Source organism: Narcine bancroftii, chromosome 4 (genome assembly GCF_036971445.1).
Source record: "Narcine bancroftii isolate sNarBan1 chromosome 4, sNarBan1.hap1, whole genome shotgun sequence".
NCBI lineage: Eukaryota > Metazoa > Chordata > Chondrichthyes > Torpediniformes > Narcinidae > Narcine > Narcine bancroftii.
Genome location: NC_091472.1, coordinates 110,728,873 through 110,753,391, shown reverse-complemented (window position 1 = coordinate 110,753,391; position 24,519 = coordinate 110,728,873). Strand labels below are relative to the sequence as shown.

At 37.6% G+C, this 24,519-nt stretch overlaps 1 protein-coding gene and 1 pseudogene across 1 annotated transcript in view; both read left to right on the top strand.

Annotated features, from left to right (window-relative positions):
- gpcpd1 (glycerophosphocholine phosphodiesterase 1) overlaps positions 1-24,519 on the top strand; it is a 94,671-nt gene that overhangs the window by 48,364 nt on the left and 21,788 nt on the right. Inside the window, 6 exon segments of the mRNA XM_069932417.1 lie at positions 7,303-7,426; positions 11,763-11,997; positions 13,790-13,946; positions 16,844-16,973; positions 18,292-18,346; positions 21,868-21,960. Coding sequence (XP_069788518.1) covers positions 7,303-7,426; positions 11,763-11,997; positions 13,790-13,946; positions 16,844-16,973; positions 18,292-18,346; positions 21,868-21,960 — 794 coding nt within the window.
- On the top strand, positions 5,111-5,210 carry LOC138762565 (U6 spliceosomal RNA; annotated as a pseudogene).

Sequence of the window (24,519 nt, the reverse complement as noted above, 5' to 3'; positions counted from 1 at the left end):
TTCTGGAGACGTGACCCATCCAGCGCAGCTGGATCTTCAGCAGCGTGGACTCGATGCTGTCGACCTCTGCCATCTCGAGTACCTCGACGTTAGGGGTGTGAGCGCTCCAATGGATGTTGAGGATGGAGCGGAGACAACGCTGGTGGAAGCGTTCTAGGAGCCGTAGGTGGTGTGGCAAAATATACATGTAGATATTTCTGATGCAATGCATGTTGATAGATGCTGAATGCTGATATTCAATGGTAGATTGCTACCACTAGGTATGTATGCACACACTGTTAATACAACTGCCTGTCAGAGCAACGACTTATACTATAAATCTGTGCAGTTAGTCATCAGGACAATGGAGTTGGGGTAGAGAATCCTGACTGAGAATAAACAAAAATCCAAGAGACAAAAACCAAAAGATCTCGTATATTACATTTAATTTGACCTTTGTCACTTGGAAATTTAGTAATGTGAAACATGAAGGAGGTTTAAAAAAAAAACAAGTTATTTTGAATATTGAATGTTTTAAAGTTGTGAATATTTTGTTGGGTTAGGATGTTCAGAAATTATTACATACTATGGGAGTTTTCAAACTTTCATTTGATCTTTAATGTGTTTATCTTAATTATTCTCAAGTTATTTTTGGTGTTGAACTAGTTAATAAACAGTAATTTTGCACTCTGCTGGCCCTGGATTTTCATGCACTGCTGGGTTTAGATCATGATGTGCAAACTGGAAATTTTAAATCCAAGTCTTAATTTTTTTCTTTAATATTTCATTTGAAGCATATTTAACTGTCAACAACTATACAAAAACAAAATGTCAAGAAAACCCATTTCCTCACCCCCCCCCCTCATGCAAGTCTAATTAAACAAAGAAAAAGATAAGAAAAATCCCATTGTCAGTGTGTACAGTAAAATATAGAGACATGATATTACCAGTGTTATAGTCTTTACAGAGGTCTGCTGGCTAGTCAGAAGTGATCGCAGCCCTATGGTGAAGTTAGTGAAGCGCCTAGATGTTCTAAACAAGGCTGCCAAATTTTTAGGAAGGTGTTAAATCCTTTCCTAAGACTATACGTGGTCTTTTCAAGAGGAATATAGTTGTTCATTTCTGAAGACCACCTATATATGAGGAGCAGGGAATCAGATATCCATATTACACTATACATTTCCTGCCACACAAGACAAATTCTCTGAATTTAATTTGGATTTTAGTTAGCAATCTACCCACACTGGGTCCACTGAGAAAGTGGCTTTTGTGATCTTAGTTAGGATGTCACAAAAGTCATACCAGAAGCATCTCACTTTCATGCAGAGCCCAGTAGAATGTAAGAAGGAACCAACCTCTCAACTACACCGAAGGCACATCTCTGACAACTAGAGTTTATGTTGATGTAATTTATGTGGGGTAAGGTAGAGATGGAGAAAATTAGAGTGAAGCAGTCTATATCTGACATTGATAGTAGCTAACAAACTTCCTTGACATGGATCTGACCAGAGTTGTTCATCAATTGTTGTGTCTAAATCTGACTCCCATCTCATCAATACAAACCTGGCTTTGGGCCCTCATTCATCAGTAAAAAGTACATTCTAGAAATCTATATACATTTCCTTCATGAAGCAGTTTCTCCCAAGATGGCCTTAAGAAAGGATCTTAACTGAAAGTAACAAAAGATGGTCTTATTGGGCAAGTCATTCTTCAACTGTTCAAATGACATAAAAAGTCCTTTTTCATAGCATAACATCTGGAAGATGTTGTATTCCATTATGATGTTAGGTCTCCAGAATTTTGTTGTTTAAAGTCATGGTATGAGTTCATTTTGTCTTAGAGAGAGGTTTTCAGTGACAATCCCCTTTTCAGTCCAAAGCCTCCATAGGTCTTGCATCTTATTCTAACCAAGTGCTTTAAAATAGGATTGTCTGTTCTGTTGGATATAATTCTAGAATTCCATTTATAAATTAAATCACTGCACAGCTTTTAAAAATTTTTTTAGGGAGTGCAATCAAATTTGTACCCAAGATAGGTATCATCACCCTCAAAAAAGAAGAAATAAATCTCATTTGGGCCGCCAGATAATGTGTTTTAGAACTGGGCAACCGGATGCCTTCTAATCTATAGTCCCATGTTAACTTTTCCATAGATACTCTGGGTATTTTACAGTTTCATATAAATTGCCCAGCCTTCTTATTAAGGGTTTTAATAAATGTTTGGGGTAGTGGAATGGGCAAGGACTGGAAAAGATGCTGAAATATATTCATCTTCACACAGTTGATTCCGCCAAGTACAGTGATGGACAAACTCACCAACTTGCTCAAATCCCCTTTAATTTTACTAAGTAATCAGAGGTATTTATGTTTGTACAAATTCTAAAGATCATTATCTACCATTATTCCAAGATATTTAATGCCATTCAAGGGCCACTTGAATGGGCTTGTTCGCTGGTACTCCGTGCGAGTGGGATAATTTCACTCTTCCCCAGCTTACTTTGTATCTTGAAATTTTGCCATAAGCTTTAATAAAGTCTGTAATTTAATGAAGGAGTTAACCGGGTATGTTGGGTACAGGATTACATCATGTGTCATGAGGTTAATTTTGTAATTTGTCTGACCCACTTTAAAACCCTTTATATCTGGGTCTTGTCTAATTGCTTCTGCCAGGGGCTCAATAGCCAAGACAAAACAATCCTAGAGATGAGGGACAGCTCTGTCAACTCATTCTGCTCAAGGGAACATTGCTGAGATCTGTCTATTAGTGATGACTCTAGGATTATGATAGTTTTAACTCAATTAATAAACAGTTTCCTAAACCCAAGTTTGGCCAAGACTCCAAATAAATACAGCCGTTCCAGCCTGTCAAAGCCTTTCTCTGCATCTGGAGCCACAGCGAAACTTGGTTCAACCTTAGACTTTGCATAATGGATAATATTAAAGAGCTTACATAGATTGTTGGCTGATCAGCGTTTCAAAATAAAGCCACTCGTATCTGGATTTTTTTTTTCAAATATTGGCCAAGCCTATTAGCCAAGGCTTTAAAAATCAATTTATAATCTGAATTTAATAATGAAATGGGCAAAAATGAAGAATCACAGTAATTATGGCAATAGAAAATGATTCGTGGAGAGTTTGAGTTTTAGATGCTAAATTAATTAAATCCATGATGCGGGTACAAGTAAATCCTAAATTCTCTATAAAATTCTGGTGAAACCGGACTCCCCTGGTGATTTATTGGACTGTAATGAGCCCGACCTTTTAGTTTTGGAGTAAAGGGGAGGTCCAAATTTGCTTGATCTTCTTGGTCAAGTTTGGACAGTTCTATAGTGGATTTTTTTAAAAAATCATCAATCTTGGTCAAGTCTTTGGCAATTCTGATTTGTATAAATATGCATAGAACTGTTTAAATGTGTTATTGATTTTGGTTCAATTATGAGACTGAACTCATTTCAGTTTGCATTGAATTAATTGTCCTCAAACTTTTCTCTGCTTTCAATTGCCAGGGCGAGACTGTGTTTTCTCTCCCAGTTTGTAATATCTTTGTTTAGTTCTTGGAATGGATTTTTTCAATTTTATAAATGTGTAGTGTACTTGAGCTTTTTGTTTACAAAAACTTCATATACTCCATTGGAACCAGACCATTGGAACTCCTTTCCAATTTGAGAATTTCTATTTCTAGTCCTTCTATGTCTGCCATGTATTTCTTCTTAATACTTTTTGTATGAGATTATCTGTCCCCTTAGATAGCCTTTCAACATTGTCCCATAAAATAAAACTGTTGGGAGCAGAGGGACAGTTTATCTCAGAATAACTTTATCTTGTCTCTAATAAACTTACAAAATTCTCATTTTTTGGAGGGAGGGTGAGTTGGTTTCTCTGGAATCAAAATCGAGAGGGTCAAGGGTGAATGATCTGACAGGGTTCTAGATAGATATTCAAATGTTCTATGAATTCACTGTTGATCACAAAAAGAGGTCAACCTCATATGGGAATTATAGGGGGCAAGAATAAAGAATAATCTCTAGTTCAAGGGTGCGTTTGCCTCCACACAGCTGTCAAATTTAAAGCTTTCATAAAAGCCAGAGTAGTTTTGGCCACTTTTAGTTTGGATACTGTCGGCGTTGACTTGTCTAGGACAGGATCCAAACAGAAATTAAAATTTCCCTTTACAAGTATATTTTGTTCCCCTGAAAACTTAAGGAAAATATCCTGAATAAAGAATTCATCAAAATAATTGGGTGTGTATAAATGTAAGTGTCCAGGGTTCTGAATAAACTAATACACATCAGCCTGATGGGTCAATGATAGTCTCTCCCATCATTACTGGTGTGTTTTTGTTTATCCAAGATGGCTACCTTCCTGGCTTTGTAATTAAAAGATGATGATATTACATGTCCTACCCATTCTCTCCTTAGTTTCTTGTGTTCCTGTGCAGTAAGGTGGGTTTCTTGTATAAAGGCAATATCAGTTTGCTTTTTTCCCCCTAGTGTGCCAAGACTATTTTCCTTTTCACTGATCTATTCAGCCTATTCACATTAAAGCTGACAAATTTCACTATCTTATTCATCAATAGTAATTGTGTGTGTATATACCCAAGTTTTATGACCTTTCTGTAAAATTTCTATACAAGCAAAAATGTCTCTTGTGATCAAAATAGTTGACAAGGTTAATAAAATTTTAAAAAAGCCCTCCCTTCTCCACCCCTCCAGTGTTGACTTCTGAATATTCAGCATTACCTTCTCCATCAGTCTGGGATGTACACTCTGCGCTCATTATACAAAGTATGTCTGATGAATTGGTAAACATTTTGCCTGCCAGGGCTCTTATCTAAAAACATGAGTTACTATGTGAGATTGTTCAATTTTGAATGCAACAATAGATTTGAAAACACCCAATTCAAAAATAATTAATATAAAATTAGCTACTCTAGAAACTAATTGGTTTAAATTGGAACTCGTCTATCCATTGTAAGTGGTAAATGTGACAACAGTTTAAAACCTATATCCATGGCACCTTGAGGACTACAAATAGCTCTCTGCTATTTCATTCTCGGCCTGGTAAGTCGTGCAGGAATGTCGCTGCTTCCCTGGGCGTTTTGAAGAATCACCTCCATCAGGGAGTTGGCACTTATGCTCGCTTTGGCAGCACATATTCTAAAATTGGAGTGATATAGAGAAAATTAGCATGTGCAAGGATGGCATACAAGTTCCATATTTTTTTAGATCTATTAAAAAGTTGGCACTTGGATCAGGGGTAAAATAGCACTGGCCTATTATTGTATGTGATGAGGCCCTTGTTTTCTCTTGATTACTGCGCGGCGGCACGTAGGAATTTTCCACCAGTTCTGATACTTAAGCAAGCCTATGTGTTGGTCTCTGGCCTGTAGATGGATTGGGTGCAAAAGCTCGATGTGTTTGTTCAATTATTATAGGCTTTTTAAAGTGTTCTTGTCCCATAATGTCTGGAATTAAGTTAGGAAAAAATTTTAACGGGGTTATTTCCCTCTCAGCCTTCTTTAAGAATAACAATGTGAATTATTATATCAGCTGTAATTTTCCAACTGGTCAATTTTCCTCAATAAAAAGTAATTTTTCTTCCTTAATATGCTGAAGGAAGAGTCCATCTCTGTTAATCATCTGCCATCCCAACACATTCCTCTGTGCATCAGCCACGCGGGAGCTCAGTTTATCTAGCACAGATCTAAGTCCTGAGATGGATTGATTGATTTCTTTAGTTTTGGAGTCCAGCATATTGAATGAAAATGGCTTCATCACCTCTCCTTATCTCCTCAAGGAGATTTAAGTGAATCTCCCTCCTTCTTGGGCTGCTGCCACCCTGTTGATCTCCTGACGGAGCATCCCCTGGATGGTTTCTGCTGCAGAAGCTGAATTTTGGTCACTGACTAAATTACCTTATTTTTTAATTGGTTTTCTGCTCCTATTTTAGCTGTAGGTCTTCAGCTAGTTTGAAGGTGAGTGGGAATTTTTATGGCTTTAATTTAGATTCATCTGGGGAACCCCCGGGCCCGCACCCTCCTAGCTCTGCTGCGTCACGTGACCCCATCTTATATCTGATCAGAGATTACTGTCCTTTTTCATATTTAAATAGTTTGAATTCAATAGTTTACATTTTCAGTACCATTTATTTTTTTTAAATATTTCTCTTGTCGCTAGTAAATCTAAAGTTTTCTCTCAATGTGCAAGGTATGGAAACAATTTGCACTATAGTGTACAGCAGATCTACTTGCCAAAGTTTATAGCATAGTGCTAACTGATGATTTGAGTAGAAATTGGGCTCGACTTTATTGAGGTTTGAATCAGATTAAGATTTAGTGTTGAAACAGAACCGTCGGAATTACTCAAGTGCTGTTGAAGTGATTCTAAATCTTAAATTACTGATCAGTGCCTGGGATTTTTTAGTTTTAATCATTGAATTTATTGTCTCATTAATATTACAATGTACAATTGGACCAAAATTTTTGTGCAGCCAATTTGCTACTTTAAATAAAAAACTAAAAACCGCTACATAATTGAATTAAAAAAGGAAAAGCAATAAATGTACACAAAAAAAGGATAATAAATTGCCAGTTACCCTGATGCAAAAAAAGTGACAGCAGTTGTGCAAACAATTCTTCTGTGATGGTCCTGATGAGTGTTCAAGATGCCGATAACTATTGGAAAGATGCTCTTCTTGAACCTGTTGGTGATGGCTTCTCTCTTCAATCTTTGGGGAGAAGGTACAGAAGAGGTTGTGACCAGAATGATGGGGTCTCTTTATGATGATGACTGCCTTCTTGAGGCAGCGCCTCTCATGGATATCAGCAATGGGTAGGAGGTTAGAGCCTGTAATACATCTGGCTATGTTTGTTACCTTCTGGAGCCTCTGTATTCCTAGGCTGTTGAATTCCCAAACCAATCTCGGATCCAGCCCTTCATTGTATTTTCCATAGTGCACCTGTAGAAGTTGGATAGTTCCCAATGACATACCAAATCTCCAACTCTGTTGGTGCACTTTCTTCACCATTGCCTCTCTGCTGACTCCAGGAAAGGACTTCGGAAATATGGACATTTGGAAACTTGATAAGGATCAGAAACTCTTGTTTATAATATGTTAAGAATAGACTTGATTAATATTGCACATGGTCACTTTTCATGATGGAGTTAAACGCTTTGAATTGATCTACAATTAGATTAGAAAATACACCTGTTACAACTTCTGACTCTACGTGTATACCTTCATATGTCATAAGTGTGCATCTGTATACTTTATGCTGAGTAAGTGTTTGTTTTTACAAGACAAACTGAGTAACTTTTTATTTCAGATGGCATTGAGAAATTGGAGTCTGGGTGGTTAACATGTCAAAGTGAAATTCGCTTGAGGCTACACTGTTCAGAAAAACCTCCGGTTTCCATGACCAAGAAAAAGTTCAAGAAATCAAGGTTTAGGTAAACCATTTCTATGTAAATTTGAATGAGATCATTAAGGATGTTTGATGGGTGCTTGATTGTTTCAAAATCAGTTAATAACAGCTGCATCTCATACAGTTAAGATCACTGTACCAAATTAAATTAATGAAGTTTCTTTGGTATCTGATCTATTGCCTGGAAGTTTAAAAATAATATAGTTAGACTACTTGACCCAACATTGCATTTGGATCAGTTTAGTTGCATTTGTGAAAACTAAATTGTGTGCCAATGTTTTAATGCCACCAGAAAAGTATTTCGGGTTATAGTAAAACCAAAATGCCTTTGTCTTAGCCTTTAAGAAGTGTTTTCCAGATTTTTGTCTCCTGACCCCATGTGAACAAAATTAACCAATCTGAGACTTTGAGTATCTTTTCGGTATTTATTTTACATGATATATCATGGAAAGCTGGTAGCAATCCCCACTGCTTACAGACTCCAAAATTTATAGATTAATATAGAGAGACACAAGGACTTCATTAAGACCTTTATTGTTTTTGTGTATTAAAATCTTAGTTTTGTCTAATATGAAGCAGAATGTGTCAATAACCCTAACATCCTTGGTTATAATTAGGGCTGCAACTTGGCTTCCAAACAACTTGCTGAACAGGAGTGGGCTGTTTAAAATTGGCTGTTTGCCACCAATGTTGATGTCAATGTCAGCATGATTTGCTTTCACAATCTTCATAAAGTAAATTCTTTTCCACACTCCATTTCCTTGATTTTCTGGAGGATACCTGCCTCTAATATGGGCTATGTGTTTTATTTTCTTGCACCTGTAATTATAAAGACAAGTTATGTCTGCAGTTCATTTCATTATAACCACCAATATCTGGATTTTTCATTGAATACTATTTTCCAAATTAGCTGCAATGAACAGTGGCCCAGTTGTCAGGAGATAAACTATTTTAATAATGTGATTTAGGCACTTACCATTAGAATAGAAAGACAGTTTAAAATCTTAAACACCTCTATCAAGTCCCCTCTCAATCTTCTACACTCCAGAGAAAAAAGCCCCAGTCTGCACAACCTTTCCCTGTAACTCAGACCCTGAAATCCTGTCAACATTCTCGTGAACCTTCTCTGCACTCTCTCTATTTTGTTTATATCTTTCCTATAATTTGGTGACCAAAACTGTACACAGTACTCCAAATTTGGCCTCACCAATGCCTTGTACAATTTTATCATAACCTCCCTACTCTTGAATTCAATACTCCAATTTATGAAGGCCAACATTCCAAAAGCCTTCTTCACCACTCCATCTACCTGAGTATCAGCCTTGAGGGTACTATTTACCATAACTCCTAAATCCCTTTGTTGCTCTGCACTCCTCAATTGTCTACCATTCAATGTATATGACCTATTTAAATTTGCCTTTCCAAAATGTAGCACCTCACATTTATCTGTATTAAATCCCATCAGCCATTTCTCAGCCCACACCTCCAGCCTTCCTAAATCACCTTTTAATCTACGGTAATCTACCTCACTGTCCACAACACCACCAATCTTTGTGTCATCCGCAAACTTGCTTATCCAATTCTCTACCCCTACATCCAGATCGTTAATATATATAACAAATAGTAGTGGACCCAGGACCGAACCCTGAGGAACTCCACTAGTCACCGGCCCCCAATTGGACAAACAATTTTTTACCACTACTCTCTGACACCTTCCATCCAACCACTGCTGAATCCATTTCACTACCTCCTTATTTATACCTAATGCCTCCACCTTTTTTCTTAACCTCCTGTGGGGAACTTTGTCAAAAGCTTTACTAAAGTCCAAATAGACAACATCCACAGCTTTCCCTTCATCAACCTTTTTTGTAACCCCCTTGAAGAACTCAATCAGGTTTGTCAAGCATGATCTACCCCTGACAAAACCATGCTGATTACTCCCTATCAATCCCTGTACCTCCAAAAATTTGTAAATAGCATCCCTCAGAACACTTGCCCACCACAGACGTCAGACTTACAGGCCTATAATTCCCAGGTTTGCATTTGGACCCTTTCTTAAACAGAGGAACCACATGCGCCACCCTCCAATCCTTTGGTACCACCCCCGTGGCCAGTGACATCCTAAATATCTCTGTTAATGGCCCCACTAACTGTCCACTAGCCTCCCTGAGTGTCCTAGGGAATATTTTGTCCGGTCCGGGAGATTTATCCACCTTTATCTTTTTTAACACAGCCATCACTACCTCCTCGGTTATCCTTATATGCTTCATGACCTCCCCACTATTTTTCTTTACTTCAACTGGTTCAACATTTTTTTCCCTAGTGAATACCGAGGCAAAGAAATCATTCAAAATTTCCCCCATTTCCTCAGACTTCTGACTCAGCCTACCCTCGCTATCTACAAGGGGTCCAAGTTGGAGGAACAACACTTTGTCCAGGCACACTCCAAATTCCAATGGAGTTAACATCAACTTCTCCATTAAACTCCCACTGTGACTCTATCTTTCTCTATTTCTCTGTCTTTCCTCAAGATCCCCACCCTTTCCCTTCCTTCTCCATTCAGAGTTATCCCTCTCCTATAATTTCTCAGCTGTTTTTCCCTCTTCTACCCTCCCATCTGACCTTTGCTTCTTCCCTCTGTCCCTTCCTCCCTTCTCTCATCTTCCCAACCTTTTTATTCAGGTGCCTACCTGCTTTTTGCTCATACCTTGATGAAGGGCACTGGTTCAAAAATATTGGTTTCTTTTTGCATCCTATAAATATTGTGACCTGCTGAGTTTCTCCAGCACCTTGGTGTATTGTACTTCAATCATAGTGTCTCCAGACTTCCTGGTGGATTATAGGAATTTGGTGAAGTTTCCTGGGTGCTAAATGTTAAATGCAGCTATTGTTTCATGTCTTCAGCTGTTAATTTGGAGCTCCAGGCTAATGAGAGCTGTATGTCAAGGTGCAAAGATGTGACGGAGCAGCATATAAATGTGTAAAAATGTAGGGGGTGGGAAAGACCACAATAAAACTGCAGGAAAAAAAATTAAACCTGAGCTGTTGGGAAAACTACTGAGCTATGGCCTGATTTTTGCCAGATGGCAAGCTTGCAAAAACTGGATGTTCTGATTGACAGACATTTGAAACCTATTAGACAATTACATAACAGTTAAAATGATGCAAGTAACATTGAAGCATTTAATTGTTAAACTTGAACAATGTAAACATTACTCCTTGAAGCCATTTTTCTCCATTCACAACTATAATCTTGCTTCAAGTTCCACCATTGGAATCCATGGGTGTTCAATGGGGAAATTGCTGGAAGGCTCAGAATATCCCCTTTTCAACAAAATGTTGAAATGGAAAGATGACACACCCACCAACTCGTGCTCAATGGTTACAGGATATTATATCCTATCTAAGTCTGGAAAAAAATTAGATACTCCTAAAAATGTAAAGTTTAATTTCTATAAAACGTAGGGCCCATTCATGGAATATTTTCACAATTTAAAGAACGAAGGTGTTGGAAGGCTTCAGCTATGTGATTTCTTGTCTTTGGTTGTCCTCACTCAATTCCTATGGATCTCTGTTATAGAGGAAGGGTTGAATAAAAGGGGGTTGTTTGTTTTTCTGTTCTGTTGTATTTTTTCTTTTTCTCTTTTTAAATTCTTTTAATTGAGAATTGTAAACATTGATTGTAATATAAAGTATAACTTAATTTCATTTTGATTAAGAAATGAAAAATGGTTATGATTTATAATTATGGATGTTACGCTAAATGGAGTGGTTAATTTCATTTATGAAATGTTTGATCTGATTTGTACCTTTTTGGATACAAATTTTTCATTTTAACCAATAAAAATATTTTAAAACTGAGCATATCCTTTTTAAAGAAACCTGTGAATGATGACACTTAAATGGAGAAAACCTTCTAAATCTGATGTCGAAAGGAAAAGTTGAGGCCTTTAAATTGGTAGAAAAAGAGCAGAGCATTGGAGATCTAGAAATGGGGCCCAAAACACTGGCAGAGCAGTTCTAACACGTGGTTTCCTTTCTCTGCTATTGATGTCGCAGCTTTGTCCAACTTTAATTCTTGCACAATTTTTACTCCATCGTGATTTTTAATAAAATCATGAACTTCTATTCTTCTTTCCTAAACATAAGTTTTTGCAAGCAAGTATACCTGATAAGAGCATCAATATTGAAGGTGTATAAAAGAGATAATGACTTCCAAACGTTTTTAGAAGCTGGTGTATAAAAGTTGATTAAAATAGTTTTTAATTATAATCATCAAGTGCAAGATTAGTTTCCTCCAAATTGTAGTGAATGAATAACATGACCTTTTCAAATTTAACAATGACTATTTTGTACTAAAGGGTAAAGTTGACCTTGGAAGGATTTGAAGAAGATGAAGATGATGACAAACTAGTGACTACACCGGCTGAGAAATGGACCACTAATTTAGAAATTGCCTTAATCAGCAATGATGGGTACAAGTCACGCCACTCACAGCCAGAATGTGGCTATGCCTTGGAACCTGGACAATGGACAGAGTATAGCATTCAAACTATGGAGCCAGATAACCTGGAGCTGATTTTTGATTTCTTTGAGGTGTGAAAATGTTTTCTCTTCATTGATTTCTTAAATATATTTTGTAAACATTGGTTTTATTTGAAGTGCTTTGTGTGGGGAAACCATCGAATGGCTAGAATTTATACACTGACTAATGTTTTGTCATATCCTGCCCCTCGACTGAAACTCCTTTTATCTTGAGCCAAATCTTTTTTTTGTTGTAAGAATCTTGAAAATTAAGTGTTTGAGTTGAATGCATGTGTTTTTTTTTAAGGTCAACAATTTGCAAGTTACAGTACTTTTGGCTTTTCAGGCCTGAAGTTTTCTTCATGTTGTTTGCATGTTTTTTTTTAAATTTCCAGATGCAATTCAGTTAGGATAGGCACCTAATACTACTATTTTGAATCAGCTTGACATAGAGCTGTAAATGTCGAGGTTCATGAGGTCTAAAATCAGTCAAGCAACACGGAGAATTCTTCAAGAAATTTAAACTTTTTTTTCCAAAGGTTGAGGCAGTCAAAAGAACCAGTTACTTGACTGCCCACCAAACACACACACACACAGCCACTTTTTTTTATATTATAGTCCTGACTTAATCACATTTCTGCACCCAATCATTCATAACCACATATCTTAGCAGTATATCATCCTTTGGCTCGCCACAATTATTTTCTACCCATTTATCTAATCCAGTTTGGAACCATGTTGTCATCATATTCTGCCACTGTTCTATTCATTTCTGTGGCCTTGTGTAGTAAATACATAATGGATTATTAATTTTGTAACATAGTGTGTGTAAATTGTTACTTTGTAATGGATTATTGAATGGATAATAGCTAGTACATAGTTCATAGTTTATTTTTCATATTTAAATACTAAAGATGAAGTAGGAATGACTGCCCTTTCACATCAAAACTATATTTGAATTGTGGCATTAAAGACCCTTGGGGAAAAATAGAGGCCTGGAATTGAATTCAATGTGAAAAGATATTTATGATTGTGCCTCAGGTTGATAACTTTCAGATGATTCAATAATGACTTCCCTATGTTGAAAGATGGTGGTATTTACTGCTAATTGTTCAGAGTTGTGTCTGTTCTCAGTGTAGAACAAAGCCGCAGATTAATACAGAATGGAAGCAGTGTTTCCACACCGACCAATAGGCACTCATCTGTGTCAATTCCATCTTCCTGTAGGAGCTTTTTAAAAGTAGATGTAAAAAGATTGGTTCTATTTTAACTGAATATGGCTGTATTGAATTTGTGACTTTTGTGTAATATTCAAGTAATCCCAAGAAATTGGCAACAAATTAATTTGGAGTAATAGTGAAGCATATCTGAAGTCACAGAACATGCAGACATATATTTCTCCATTATTCAGGTGGATAGCAGAAGCCAAGGGGGCATGTGTTGGTTGAGGATTGATGGCCTGAGAGAGATAAATTCTATGCAGTTTAAATTTATTCCTTCTGGAATAAGACTTGATTGAAATGTTCAGTGCTGTATGGACAGCTGAAGGGCTTGCAGTCCAGATGTGTGAAAGAGGGAAGCAAGTTGATTTGATGATGCCTGAATGTGTCCAAATAGCTCTGGACATCAGGATTGTGGCTGGATGTTGGAATGTTGAGACAGCTACGTTATCACTGCTGACCATTGCCACTGACAAACAAATCCAAATCAATAAGAACAGAAATTATAGGATTTAAAATGAGGGTGAGAAGGCAGCAAGGCACTTTTTCCCACATTGGTTCTTTTAAGTATTTATCTCTCTCAAGGCAGTTGGAGTAATTTTACTTTTAAATATTGTTTGAACTTGTATTTTCTTGTTATACAGGAAGAGTTGGGTGTAGCAGTGGTGCAAGGTGATGCACTCCCAGGCCATGTAGGCTCTGCCTGTCTTCTCTCTTCAACAATTGTGGAAAAGACCAGTGGAATTATCACGCTCCCTATTATGAGCAGAAATTCGAGGCAAACAATTGGAAAAGTTAAAGGTATCAACGCTTTTATGAAAAAGTAGATGCTTGGGTAGAGTTTGGTGGGTGCTCTTGCATGCCAATTGTACCAGGCACTCATGGCATGCAATTTGATAGTATCTGAAGCTTTCCTTTTTTTCGGGCACACATCTATTGGTATTGTTATTTTGTGAAATGGCACTTTCACCTTTGTCAATATTAATTCCAACCACCTTCAATCCCTGTGATTAAACTTTAATTGTTTTTTCTGGACTGGCACTTGCACCAGTCTTATTTTCATGCTTGATTCTGGGTGCAAACTGCCCAAATACCCTCCTCCCGCTCCCTACCTCTACTCCAGGCAGAAAAGTTGAGTTATTAAAGGTTTTGTGTTCCACATAATAGCCGTTTTGGATTTTGTGTTGAAGATTACAACTGTTACCTGTGATGTTTGACTTTCTTGATCTCTTAATTTTCAAATCTTTATTTTAAAAGCATGTTTGAAGGCATTGTGTTACTCATACTTTGGCGCCTGAAATTAAGCAGGGGTTAAGGTTATTAGCTCAGCATAGATTTTCTTGTGAGATCGGTGGTGAGATGGTGTACTACATGATAGTGATGTAAAAATTCTTCTGCATAAATAGGATAAAGAGTAGTTCTTGTGCATACCTGTTTGAATTTGAATTTAAATGAAACCCACACCTTATCAAGATGTGCTGAGATTCTATAGACAGAGGGTGGCCAAACCTGTTTGATGCAAGAGCCACATACCATAAACTTCAGATGTTTGAGAGCAGCAAGACGTGAAAAATATATTGTTTAAATTTTTATTCTTGCATGAATAGTTTGTTACAAAAATTTTATCTAAACGTTAAGAAATACAGAAAAATTCCCATTATTTGGCACCTACGGGGATCATGGATGCCAGAAATGTGAACTTTTCAGTTGATTGAGACTCACTCTTTCAATGTCTAATACACCTGCATTGAGAATACTGTTTAATAGACCAAAGACAGAGCAAAATGTAAAGTAATTTGAAAAAAAATTTTGTAGTCCTTAAGTAATGTTCATTTTAATCAAGCAATTCTTATTACTTACAAAATTTAAATTCAAGCACTGGTTGCTGTTACAGTTGTGCTAGCTACTATGCTCACCTCCATGCAAATGTCTCGGACAGGCTTTTTGTGCATCTTCCTTGCTCTGACAACCCAGTTCACCTCTGTGCAAGTGGTGACAGTGATAAGAATATGTGTGCATTGAGGGGCATTATTAGTTCATCAGGGCAAACCTGTGTGTATCCAATGAAGATTCAGTGCTCATCCACCCATTCTTATTCATTCTTTTTATTTATTTATTGGTTGGTTGTTTCCATTTGATTGAATTCCAGATATTTAGAGTTTTACTGTACTTGCATAATATTTATTCATGTATGTAGTTTTTACACTACTAATTTGTATAATTTTCAATAAGTAAAAATACACATACCAAATATTTTCAAAATCCTGGCTGATTTTCTATGGAATTAGCTAACTCATTAAATATATTTAAGAAACAGTGAAATTTTTGCTTTGCAGGTGAATTAAACGTTGGGGATTGTGATAGTACAGATTCTATCACCTATATGTATAGATTGTAGTGTACGATGATTGTGATTGGCTGAGAGCATAGCCACGCCTACTGGCAGGTCTTAAAGGATTGCTCCCAGCCAGACCAGATCATTCTGGACTGGTCGATCTACATATGATACACTCCAGTCTTCTAGTTAATAAAAGCCTTGGTTTGGATCAACAAGCCTTTGATTCTTTCAACATGCTCTTCAGGGTTGAAAGGTGGAACTGGGTGCACAGCCACATCAGTTGTGATTTCACTGAATGTGGGAGCAGGCTTGATGGGCTGGATGGATGATTCCAGCTCCAGTTCCTGATGTGTTCTCTTCAGGATCACTGCTGCCACTGGTCTCTGCAGATACCTACACCATTGCAGCACCAACAGCCGAGAGCAAGATGAGGGAAACAACCTGATGCAAAGCTTCCTTCCGCGGCAGAGTGAGGACAGGGGGCCCACAGCTCTGCTCCTCCCTGTCCCACCCTCCACCATCCTCTTCCCAGTCACTGGTGGGGGGGGGGGGAAGCAGCTGCTTGAAGTGGAGGCTGGGCTATGGAGTGGTTGAACCTCTGCAATGCCTGGTGCTGACTCTCCATCTGGTGGGTCCAGGGCTTTCCTGAGGCCACTGACAGAAACTTCACTTCTGCTGCCAGCTCCAGCACTGTCCTGGCATGACACCTGAATAAAGTCTTCATTGAAGACCCTCTCCTCCCCATCTCTGTCATCTTGCACCCCTCTTCCTCCACCAGAGTGCCTGCATTGGACAGGCATCGTTCCTCCGGGGCAGGATAGGCGATACTTCATTGGAGTTTGGCCTCTGTAGGCACTTCCTGCAGGAAACCCTTGGCTTTGTTTAGCCCTCCTCCTGCACACCCCATGGTGGTGGAGTTCTGCCTTGGTGTAGCCTGGCCTGAATGAGGAGAACCAAACTCTGGCATGTGCTACTCACTCTGATCCTCTGTAGTAGCTGTTACTCCAGTGCCTACTCCCTCTTCCATCTCCTTGTCACACATTCCAACTTGTGTCCATCCCAGAGCATCCTGGTCTGGCTGCAGGGATTTGGAGTGTCCTGGGGCAACTTCAGGAAGACTGATGTCTCCACCGCCCGACTTATTCCAAGAGCCACTCATTTCATGTCAGAGTCGCATGTGGCTCATGAGCTGCTGTTTGGCCGCCCCTTCTATAGAAGGTCTGTTTGAACATGCTTTTGCAAGTGAAAAGCTTCCTTTTATGTTGACGTTGACTATTAGTGATGAATCGGAGTTGAAATTTCTTTGATATGCCTGGAAGTGTTCAGTAATTACTTGTCTCTGGTTTTTTTGCACATGTAGTTGATTACATCATTATTAAGCCCCTCGATGGCTTTGTTTGTGATATGGCACCTTCATTGTCCAAGTATTGGAAACCAAGAATGGCTTTAGATGTTGGGCACAGAGGTGCTATAAATTCAACAACTGCAACGTAAGTGAAATTCTACAATTTTTAATCTAATGTATAGAATCAGTGAGGTGTGCAAAACTTTTATACTCTTTCTGCCAGGTTAGATATATAACAGAAAAATCTCTAAATCAAAATATTCAAATATCAAACCAAAAACTGCTTTTCTACTTTTCAGTTTTCAATAGTATTAATAGTTTGCTTGCCTCATTTTCTCAGAGCTTCATTATTTTAACATAATTTCAATTTCTAGATTTATTTTTTAGAATTTGAGTGGCATCATTCATTGACCATATCTAATTTAAACCAAATTAGCTTTGTCAAAATATTTAAGGGCAGAAGATTGTTGCTTTCGAGACTTTAAAAAAAATTGTGTCTACAAGTATTCCTCTTCTGTATTCGCAAGGCATATCTATTGAAGAGCTTTTTCTCCTATAAGTTAGTTTTGCTTTATTGGTCTGATTACTTGCTGGCTTCATTTGCAGTTTCTTGGATGGTTCCTGAAATGAAAATGTTTGCATTTTATTTTAACTATTACTTTTCAAATTTGAAATTTAAAATGTATAGTTGCATTCTAAAAGTTTATATTTTGGTCTCCGTTATTTCTCATTATTCTAAAAAAAATGGGAAAAATAGTGATTATCATAAAATGGCTACGTAGTGGTAAATCATTATAAATGATATTACCCAGGCAGTTTACCCCAACTTGATGTAATGTTGTATGAATATTTTTGCACCTACACTGTTCTAGAGTTCAACTTCAGCAAACTCATATTAACATAACTTTCTATTCATTTCTCCTCGATAAATATTTGATGCATCTTTCCATTTTGTCTTTCATCCTCCAATGGTCATACAATTACATATTTACACTGTGACATGTTTGTGAAGATGACTTTCTGTTATATCACAATTAAAACAAAATTTCTTACAAAGGTGCTCCTTTAGTCATTTCAGTCTTTCAATGAAAGGTTGTACATGTTGAGCATAATGTCATAGGCAGTTGATTCTCCTTTTTAAAAACAAAACTTCCCAGGATATATGATAAATACACAAATAGTTTAGTCCAGTTTTTATGCACTGGTTCAGTAAATCAGAAGGCCTTGTACAGGGTACAAAGTGTTATTTACATTGACTAAGCTATATTCTTTGGACTCAACATGAATGTTGAAACGTTTTAATTATCAAATTTTATTTCCAATTTACAAGTACTTTTGCTCATTAATGTTGGAAATTTGAATAGTTTGTTACACTATAATCTATGAAATTAAGGAGTTATACATTTAGAAACAACATATATTGTGGCTTCATAGACCTGATTTTAAATAAAATTGTGTTTTAGCCTCGCAAAGGTCAGAGAAAACACAATAGCTTCCTTTAAAAATGCCGCTAGTCACGTAAGTAATAAAATGACTCTGCATGTTTCCAAATATGTTGCCTTAAAAGGTCACACTGAGGACATAGCTTGTCCCAAATTTAAAACTTGTCAATGTAATTATTTGTTGTACAATAATTTGTCTGAGCAAGACCAATATTGCCAGCCTATATTTTAGTGTTGATTTTTAAGATTTTTTTTTGTTTTATTGATAAGAAAATCTTTTCAATTTGGTCAGAACCATTTAAAATGAAAATAAAAATCAATTTCATAACATTACTATTTGATGTGTGTGATACATTAAAAATAAGTAACAACCTAAAGATGTTTAATTATTTTTAAATTTAAATGTGTGTACCCATTCAACATGACCTCATTGAATTTACCAGCTTGTGTCTGAAACAAAGCTGAAGGATTAAGTGCAAAATGGTCTTGTCTCAGTTCAGGGTGTTGCAGAATGCCCTCTAGCACATTCCTGCCTTCAACAGACCAACTGACCATTGCAGACAGTTGCCTTTCATTTGCTCTATACCAACTAAGGTTATGTGCCTGGTGTCAGTTTCAGGAAATCTGACATTGGGCATGTGAAGGACATGGCCTGCCTTTGGAGCTGGCTGAGTGTTTGGCCCTCTGTACTGAATATATTGACCTGAGAGTTAATAGTATCACTGGAATGCAGTGTTTTGTAGAAACAGTGGTATCTCTCCAGTGTATTGAAGATTTTGTTGGTGCTCTAGTTCTTCTTGGAAGCTTGCAGTAGGACAAGAATTGCTGCCTGAAGACCTTGTATTTCGTGAGGGTTAAATTTTGAATTTAAATTTAGGCATGCATTAACAAGCTCTTCTGGCCCATAATCCCCACATACACCAGTTAACCTACAATCCCCATAGTTTTGAAGGGTGGGAATAATCCCACGCCAACACAAGGAGAACGTACAAACTACTTACACACAGCGCCGCATTCTAATCCAGATTGATAGTGCTGTAATAGCATTATTAACTGGAACGCTGACTGGTTAAAGGTTGGTTATTCAGATAGTACGATGCTGTGAAGTTATACTTTTGGCAATGTTGTGCTTTGATTTGTGGAGTAGCTGTCAACATATGGGAAGTGATCTATTTTTTTTCCCCAAGTTCTTGTCCTAGACCTGCATTGTTGAGTCTGGGTCCTGGGGTTAATGCAGGGGGGGGTTGTTGTTGTTTTTGAGGCAACTTTGGTTCTGTAGTGGATGTAAATGTTTCTTCTTTTGTCCTCGTGCTCCATACCAATAGGATGATTGTTGGAGATGATGTATATCACTGGTAATGAAGATTTTTAAAAGTTTAGGATTTTGATGTAGCCTTGATGTAAACTCCCCATGCTATCACATTCCAATAAAATTTTTCATTTAGCAAAAATGGGCTTCAACTCCAGGATAACCTTTGAAAGGTACATCCAGAGGTTGCTTTCTCTGCTGTGCTTTGTTCAACTTCTCTTTCATTTCATTTTCAATATTAGCATCTAATAGAAGAGGCAAGAAACCAGTGGATCCCTTGTAGAAATCCATGTTTTAACTCTGCTGCTTTGCTTAATGTTCCAGAACTTCTGCATGTTTACTCTGCAAAGCCCCTATTTTTCTGTTCCCACCATCCCTCGGTTCATTTCTGAGATTGGCTATGAAGTACCATCTGCTTTCTTGACTGCATTTCAACTCATTCTACTGTCACCACTCCCTTGGGGTGACTGAACATTGCTAGAAATGTGTGACTGATCATTCTGTGGAACCAGTCTGAATGGTAGAAGTGAGAATGCTGGTTAAAAGTGCATGTGGGTTGCATTTTAATAACATTCCCACAATCTCTTGCCCACCTAGTGGGAGAGGAAGAGATGCAAGATCTGTACTTGTTTGCTACCAGCCCATCTTCAACTTCACTGGTCCTAAATGTGTGGCTGCCTCAATATGTACCAAATTATTTATATTTTCCCCATGACACAAATGAATCTTGTATGTCATGCAATTTGTACTTTTGTTTTGCCCTCAATCTCAGCAGCTTTTTTGTGATCTACCATTGACTGCCTTATTTATGACTTGTGATGCTCATTGGCTCATTTCTGAAATGCTACAGGGCCCTATCTTCCCACTGTAAATAAACTCCAAGGACACAGAGCTGTCCCTCTGCTTTTCCCACATGCAGAACTTGCCTTGGCAACATGGTCCAAAGCCACAGTATCAATTTTGTGCTGCCATCTCTTTCAAAATTTCTTCATTCCTGTCAACCACATGTCTTGTAAAGTATGTTGTTTTGACCTTTGGGAAGTCTGAAAATTCTTTATCTGTTTTTACAAAAAGTGTATGCGTATCATTTGGTTTCATCTCCTTTCAACCGTGCCAGCCCAAGATGAATTCCAATCTTGAACTTTGCTCAATCTGTCTTGAGAACAAGCATTTATAACATTTTATCTTTACACATATGCCAACAGTAATTGAGGTTCAAATACAGAATTTATAATATTTCTTGCATTGTAATAATCACTAATCTGATGTGTAACTTTGCCATAACTTCATTTTACCCAAGCATTGCCTGATCATGCTGTTGACAAGTAGTCAGTGTAATGGGAGTTTCTTCTCTACCGAAGTTGACAGTTGGAAACTGAATTTGACATTGTGTTAGAATGATTCTTCCTAATAAAGAATTTAATGGGGTCAAGTTGCCTATTATTGGAGAAATTCTTGAGGACAGATGGTTGAAAAAGGTGCTAGTTCCATTTTCCCCAGCCACCTTGGTTTTTTAAACAATTATTGACCAATTGAGGAAATTCAACAGAGTTATAAAATGATCTTATCATGTTTCTTCTATTGCTTCAGTTCAAGCGTTCCTTAGTTTGTCTACTCCATTGGTTTGCACTTGTGACTGCCCATGTAGCTGTTTCCTCAGTTGGCTGAGCTGGTTGGAATTTTGCATAGAATCTTCAAGTTTGGGATCTCTTTGGGATTTGAGCCACAAAATTAGCTCGACACTTCATGTTGAGGTTAAAGGGAGTGTTACATTTTTTTAAGCTATTTTTGAATCATTTTATGAATTATTACATTGATCGCCTTTCAATGTAATTAAACGTAACGAAATTAACATTTCATTGTTATCTAAACTTGTTGTCCCAGTTACCATTCATTTCATGGCCATGAAACCCTATAGGTTTGTGTGCAAAACCACCCATCTAATTTAATGATAAATATTAAAACACTTGTGTGATGATTAGACATGAAAAAGACATTGAACCATTAATATAGTTAATAAAAGTAGAAATCTGGGATCTACAGGAGAGAATATCTGGTATCAAGGCACAGGATGAGATGAATACTTTTCACAGATGCAAATATAGTCAAATATAAAGGTTTGGAATAATCAGAAGTAAATTTATCCTATTGCAGTAGAATTCTGCATCATAATGCTACAAGCGTGATCCTTATTTACAAGTAAATCTGGAAAAAAAATCAAATAAATATTGAAAGAAGTGACTGGTTGATTTTAAAAATCAGAGATTGGTTCATTTTTTTCCCACCAGGGTGCTGCCTTTGTAGAATTTGATGTACATCTTTCAAAGGACCACATACCAATTGTGTACCATGATCTCACCTGTTGTATATCAATGAAAAAGGTATGAAATTCAATTTTACCCTCGTTTGGAGAATACTGCCACAGTTTGCAATTGTGGTTTGCTTTGATCTTGGAAGAAATCAAAATGAATTATCATGTCTAATAATAGTGACCCATAGTAGCATAAACTAACCCACAATTCAGGACTAATTAGAAAATACAAATTAATGCTGCCGGAGAGATCACTTGCAACAGGTTAGTTCCAGGTGAGGGCCAATATTGTACCTTTGTTGAAGAAGGGAACTGAGAATAATCCAAGAAATTATAGGATGTTGTGCCTCACATTAGTGGCAAGAAAACTAGAGAAGAGGCTTGGATGGGAGAATTCCATATTTGAGCAGTCATATTCAATGTGTCCTTGTGGCTGACAGGTTGTCTCTTATTGGGTTGATTTCATCTTTGAAGAAGTACCAAAGGTGGTTGATGGGGTAGGGCAGTGGATGTTGACCTGGTTTCTCATGGTAGGCTGATCAAGATGATACAGATGTATGGGGATCCATGGTGAATTGATAGTTTGGATACAAAACTGGCTTGCCCAGAAAACATTAGATAGTGGTTGAAGGGGGTTTGCTGATTGGAGTTGCATGACCAGTGGTATTCTGCAGCAATTGTGATTTGTTTGAAAGACCTGGATGGAAAAAGATTGGTGAGCTGTTGACTGTGTAGAGGGCTCTCGACGGATATGGAAGGATATTGATCACCTGCAGATGAAAGCAGAGAAATAGTAGATGGAGTTTTATCTGGAGAAGTGTGTTACATTTTGGAAGATGAAATATAAGGGAGGCATGCAGTGTTCACGGCTGGGCTCTTAAAAAAAAAAAAAAAAATATAATGTGAAGAGGGATCTGAGAGTCCAGGTCTATGGATACTGGAATGTTCACACAAGAAGATAGGATGGGAAAGGTGGTGAGACAGGGCACTGAGTATGAAAGGAAGTTGCGGTGAAACTATATAAAACTTTGGCTAGGTTGCTCTTAAAATATTGCATGCAATTCAGATCACCCCATTACAGAAAGATGTGGAAGCTTTGGAAAATTTACAGAAGAAATTAACCAGGATGTTTCCATGTTTAGATAGGGTGTAAACTATAAAGGGAGGTGGAACAAATGGGTTATTTTCTCTGGTGTTTAGAGGCTAAGGGGAGACCTGATGGTATATACAATTATGAGTTGAAGGGTAAACCAATGCTAAAATGCCACATACTAGTGACATGTTTGAGGGGGTGGATGGGGGTTAAAAGGTGTGCAAGGCAAGTTTTTATGCACAGCAGTGCTTGGAGCAGGAGTAGTAATGGAAACGAGTGCAATAGAGCCTTCAAGATGTATACATGAATATGTAATGAACAGAGGGGTACATATCATGTTCATGCAGCAGAGCTTTAACATAAAATTGATGTTGTGTTCAGTGCAGATGTCATGAGACAAACAGCCTTTGCTGTTTCATGATAAGAGAAATGGGCATGTTGTTGATGTGAACGAACTTCTGAAATCTATTTCAAATGACATCTTTCCACTTTCCTGTTTAAGATTAGGGCCTGCATCTTGTGGTGCAGTGTTGGTGAATGTTGATTTGTAAAATTTAATTCCAAGATGAAGCACGGTAACAGGCCCACGCCATCTGAATGCACCCATGTAACTAATCAACTTCCTAATGCTGCACATTTGAAATGTGGGAGGAAACCAGAGAAACCTTCGAGAAGAATGTACAAGCTCCTTGCAGCATCAGATAATTTTTGTTGCCATTCCTCCCATCAAATTGATAGCAACTTTGGGATCATGGCCATGTCTACAGATCAGCTGCAAAATCCTTAATTTGCTGCCCAATGAGATTTGACTCCCTAGTTATTGGCAGCTTTGACCAATTGAATAAGATATTAATTGGATGAATTGGCCCCAAAGTACTTTACTCATTTTGAGCCAATCCCTGTTTTATAAATATTCCAGATTTTGTATTATAATTCTCATTGTAAAGTTCAAAATGTTTTGAGATTTATTTGGTATAGCAAAATCTGGCTTGATCAGAATATGTTATCAATTCATGTTTAGTGCTCTAAAGTTTTAAATAAACAATCTCTAGATGGAACAACTGGAATTGCTGCCCTTTGTTGGCAGAGATTTACGTTTAACCCTGTGTATGTGGAGTCTGCATGTTCTCTCCGATCATATGGGTTTTATCTAGATGACCTGCTTTTCTCCCATCTCCAATACCTGGGCCTCAATATCCCACTGTGTAATTGGATCCTGGATTTTCTCACCTTCAGACCACAATTAGAGGATTGGTAATAACATCTTCACCACACTCCATCAGTATTAGAACACCACAGGGTTGTGTTCTTAGCCCCCTACTCTACTTTACACTTATTACTGTGGCTCAGTATGACAATAATATCATCTACAAATTTGCTGACAATGCCACAGTAATGGGTTGAAAGGGGGTAATGATTCAGCATACAGGAGTGTGATTGAAAACTTAGTTGAATAGTGTACCAGCAACAGCTTTGCACTCAATGTCATCAAAACTGGAAAGGAAACCAGAGGTGTTCAATCCAGGGATCATTGGG